This window comes from Nannobrachium achirus (assembly GCF_963921795.1).
Source record: "Nannobrachium achirus genome assembly, chromosome: 21".
Classification (NCBI taxonomy): Eukaryota; Metazoa; Chordata; class Actinopteri; order Myctophiformes; family Myctophidae; genus Nannobrachium; species Nannobrachium achirus.
In genome coordinates, this window is record NC_137828.1 from 57,936,827 (window position 1) to 57,941,826 (window position 5,000).

The following is a 5,000-nucleotide window of genomic DNA, read 5'->3' on the forward strand; positions in this document are numbered from 1 at the left end:
TGACTCTCTTCAACACTTGTCCCTCCCCAACATTTTAGTCTAGTTTTTATTTTGTTGACGAAATTGTCAACATATTTAGTCTTAGTTTTAGTCATCACAGCTTAGTTTTTATTTAGTTTTTATTTAGTTTTCGTCAGTGAAAAAAACGCAGTCGACAAACATTTTTCGTCATAATTTTAGTTGACAAAATCAACACTGGTTCAGATGGCGGGGGGGGGGGGGGGGGGTCCTCGGCTAAATACGTATCAACCTGGAAGTCCTTGACATGAATATATTTTTGCACTGACAGTAAGGTTACCTCTGGATGGTCCAGGACACGGTGACAGGGAAGTGCTCTTCCAGACTGAGGACCTGAGTAAGGTAGGTCCTGCTGGGAGGACTGATGGTCCACAGAGAGTTACTGGAGCCCTGCAGCTCTGCCACCGTCACGTCCTCGTTGCTGTACGCCTCCAGGAACTGCAACGCACTCTGTTAAACACACACATTACTGACCCCTAGTGTACGCCTCCAGGAACTGCAACGCACTCTGTTAAAGACACACATTACTGACCCCTACTATACGCCTCCAGGAACTGCAACACATTCTCTTAAGACCCATTAAAGGGATAGTTCACCCCCAAGATTACTTTTTTTCTCTCTATCACCCCATGTAGAAAAAGCCAATAATTTGAGGACACTCTTTGTGTCTCCATAGGGAAGAAAGCAGGCTCTTTGTAGGGAGCCACTGCTCATCATCAAATTATTGGCTTAGGAAATGCAACAAAAGGACTCCATGGAGAGAGTAATCGATGGAGAGAGTAATCGATAGAAAAACAAAACAAAACAGAAAAAAAAAAACAATTAACCATAACTACCACTACTATTACTACTAACACAACTTTAACTTTAAACTCCAGTTTTTGAAGATCCAATTTTTAAGAAGTAAAAATCCCAACACAACTAATGGAACCATGGAAAAATACTTAGATATCTGATCAGTGATCTATTAGCGATCCTGTGAACTAAACAAAATTTAATCTGGTATACTCCACTCTGAGCCACCTAAGCTACCGGAGGTGTCACCAAAAATAAACGATGATTGCTGTGACAGTATTTGTACTTACATGAGTGTACAGTAGCTGTATAAATGAAGCTCTGAGTGACAGTTGTACTTACTGGAGTGTAGCTGTATCGACCGGTGAAGGAGCGATAGTCTTCCTGAGTGAGGTCCTTCAGTTGGTTCTGCTGAGCACTCATTGTGAAGATAGGCTGAAATAAATAGCATTATTATTATTATTATTGCGACCGTCGCAATAATAACGTTACTCATCAACCGTTTGTCGTACAAACTTGTGGGTGGTGTCAATTGACTTGATTAAGAGTCCTTCACCTTAACTCATTTAGTGCCACCCCTTTCACCACTAGAGGGCGCCCAGTGGCCAGAGAAAATCCCATAGAGATATGCTGGTATATGCAGAAGCCCTGCAGCCATGACTTGCCTGAACACTTTCCTTTGTGCATGACTGCATGTACAGGAAGAGGATGAAGTTAGCTTGAAGTTAGCTATTGGCTACCAAGCATTTTAGAAGCCTTATTTTCGTCAACTTAGCCATGATTAAACCTTGCACACCTCATGCATGGGAAAAAAACAGAGAAGAATGAGCTCTGAAAAATCCAATGCAATCCAGAGTGGATTTGTGCAGTTTGTTCACAGCTTTCAAACAAAAAAATCCGATTGGAAATCCGTTCAGGCATTCTTGAGATAATCGCCCTTATGTTTTACATGTAATGTAAACAAAAATGGCTGCCCTGTATGTTAGATGGGGTTGTATGGGGGTGGAACATGCAAAATCGCGATTGAAATCATGTTCACCAGATTTGATGGGGTCCAAAAAAAAAAAAAAAAAATTCAAAAAAATTTTTTTCAAAAAAAAAAAAAAAAATTTTTTTTTTTTTTTTTTTTTTTTTTTATATCCCGAACTTGTTCGGGATAGGCACCCTGTGATACGATCATATATCCCGAACTAATTCGGGATAGGCACTCAATGAGTTAATTGGTTTAACATAGCCCCGCCCCCTCCTCTGATTGGCCCAAACTTTATTTGGCTTTACTCATCACCCGTTTGTGGGTGGAACCAATGCCACTTACAGGCCTCTTTGTGTATACTGTGACCTTACGGTCGCTTATCTCCCGATTAGGGAGTCTTACTGGTTATTATTATTACTAGAAGCTGGGCGGCCCAGCGTCTAGTCGGCGACCTGGCCAACTCGGAACAATGTAAATAGGGAATGAATGCCCCGCCCTTTAAAGTCTGCGTCCATTTTATGCCCATATATGGAGATCTCTGTATCTGTCTGTCTGTGTCCCTTTTATGCCCGTATATGGAGATCTTTGTGATTCTGCGTCCATTGTATGCCCATATATGCCATATATGGATATATATAGATATCTGTTTATCTGCGTCCATTTTATGCCCATATATGAGATCTCTGTCGCTTAGGTATAATGGGGTTTGCATTAAAGGGGGAACCGGCACTGTGTTAGCAAAACACAGTCGGAGGCACAGACAGATACAGAGATCTCCATAATGGGAATAAAGGGACACAGACAAACAGATGGAGGAGACAAACTTAATGCAAACCCCATTATACCTGTTGTCATAGGACCCGTTTTGACCATCTGTTTGCCTGTGTCCATTTATGCCCATTATATGGAGATATCTGTATCTGTCTGTCTGCATCCACTTTATGCCCATATATGGAGATATCTGTATCTGTCTGTCTGCATCCATTTTATGCCCATATATGGAGATCTATGCAGACACAGTGCCAGTTCCAGAAAATCCTGATGTCAGACATCAGAATCCGAACCTTTCGTGCTGGTTCCAGAAAATCGTGTATCGGGTCGAGGCCGAGCACTGCACTACCTGCTGCGGTGGGGAACGCGCGTGCCGAATTTGAAATAGGGAATGAATGCCCCACCCTTTAATGCAAACCCCATGAATGCCCCACCCTTTAATGCAAACCTCAATATACCTGTTGTCATAGGACCCGTTTTGACCATCTGTTTGTCTTTGTCCACTTATGCCCATATATGAAGATCTCTGCACACACAGTACCGGTTACGGAAAACTCTGATGTCAGACATCAGCTACGCATACGGCCATTCATTTTATTCCCATATATGGAGAACGCGCGTGCCGGTGGGACGAACGGTTCTCGAGATACGCGGATTACATACATACATACACACTCACAGAGATTTTTTGTTGACTCATGTGGCGTACGTGATCTCAGAGCCTTTTATGATGTGATGTCACAATGAGTCAGCGCTTGCGCCGATTTCCTCCGGAACAGCCTGATGTCAACAATCAGCCCGCATAAGGAGATTCCGAACGTTTCGCGCCGGTTAGGGAAAACCGCGCGTCGGGTCGGATCGAGGCCCGGCACTGCACTCCGTGCCGCGGCGGGGAACGCGCGTGCCGAATCTGAAGCCGGTGGGACGAACGGTTCTCGAGATACAGACAGACACGCAGACACGTACGCACGCACGCACGCACGCACGCACGCAGAGACTTCTCGCATTTATAGATAGATAAGATGGTGGTCAAGGCTTGCATTTATCAAGCCACTCAGAGTGGTATATCAGTCCTAAGTGCTATATTCCTTCCTTTCATAGTAAAGAGCTCCTATCTCCACCAGAACTCTAAACCAGAGTAAACCTCTGTTTTTTTAGGCCAAGGACCCCTTAGCTGAGAGAGAGACGAAGCAGGGGCCTCCTACTACATATTGTACATACAATTATTTTGCGGATTCAACTTTTTCATAGATTTCATAGATAGCCTCATAGAATTGTTTGACAGCATTATCACCAGTGCTGTTTTGTTTGTCTGTTTGCTTGCTTTGTGATTTGCGAGCCACCTTCTTCTGTTCCTAGTAACTCTGAGGACCCCCTGGTGGTCTTGGACCCCCTGTTGTTGACCCATATCCATCACTCTACAGAAGATTATAAGGGGGATTTTTTTTAAATTATCAGAACGTAGAACTCAGGATTTCTCTTAAAGGTCAGGGGTCTTATCAGAAGCCTTCCGTGGCGAAGGTCTGGGCGCAGCCACATATCTCACGACTGATGCATTGACCCCCATCCATACAGGTTCACAGTTCAGCACTGCTGTACTCTCACCCGGTAGAGACACTCACTAACCAATGGGACAGACCTAAACGCAGGAAGAACGTCACTTTGTTGACACTCACGTTAGCTGCTAACGCGTGAAGGTCCAAAGGTAAGGGCTTAATGCTACTATAGGCAGCAGGTCAAGTTTATTAAGTATTGACAGCTCAAGTGGATAATATATGAAAACACACATTGACATGAATCCAAAATACACTGATGATTGTGCTGTCAAACAATGAAACTACAGTATATGGAATATATGAACAGGTTGTGGGGGTCCCTGCTTCATCTCTCTCTCTCAACTAAGGGGTCCTTGGACTGAAAAGAAGACCGTTGAAGACCCCTGGGTTAGAGGCTAAAGGTCATAGGTTAAGGGTCATACCTGGAAGCCTCCCATAGTGATGGTCAGGGAGACGTCCAGGGGTTTGTTGATGACTCCGGCCACCGATTTGACCAGAGACATGAAGAGCAGGGGAAACCACACGATGCAGATCAGCAGCAGAACGATGAGTCCTCCCATCCCATACTTCACCACCACCTTCTTCTTCTGGCCCCTGGGCTGAGGGTACCTCTGATGGACACACATTAGAAACACACACGCACACGCACACACACACACACACACACACACACACACACAGCACAACAATGAGTCCCCCGATCCCATACTTCGCTATATCACCTTCATCTTGTCTCCCCTGGGCCACCTCTAATAAACACACATTCTAAACACGGGGACTCCCTTTTTTGCAGCAAAAAAGGGACTCTCTATACAGGGTTCCCACACATTTTTACCAATTCTTTTCCAAAACTTTTCCAGAATATTTAACCCAATTTCCAGGACTAT

The 5,000-nt window shown here is 44.2% G+C and overlaps 1 protein-coding gene across 1 annotated transcript in view; it reads right to left on the reverse strand.

Annotated features, from left to right (window-relative positions):
• The window catches only part of LOC308306803 (piezo-type mechanosensitive ion channel component 2-like), a gene marked incomplete at its 3' end in the record, with an annotated part of 84,290 nt that overhangs the window by 1,764 nt on the left and 77,526 nt on the right, over positions 1-5,000 (reverse strand). Inside the window, exons 44-46 of the mRNA XM_080751845.1 lie at positions 4,536-4,724; positions 1,156-1,248; positions 299-468 (exon numbers count right to left, since the gene is read on the reverse strand). Coding sequence (XP_080607971.1) covers positions 299-468; positions 1,156-1,248; positions 4,536-4,724 — 452 coding nt within the window. The remainder of the gene's footprint in view (positions 1-298; positions 469-1,155; positions 1,249-4,535; positions 4,725-5,000) is intronic.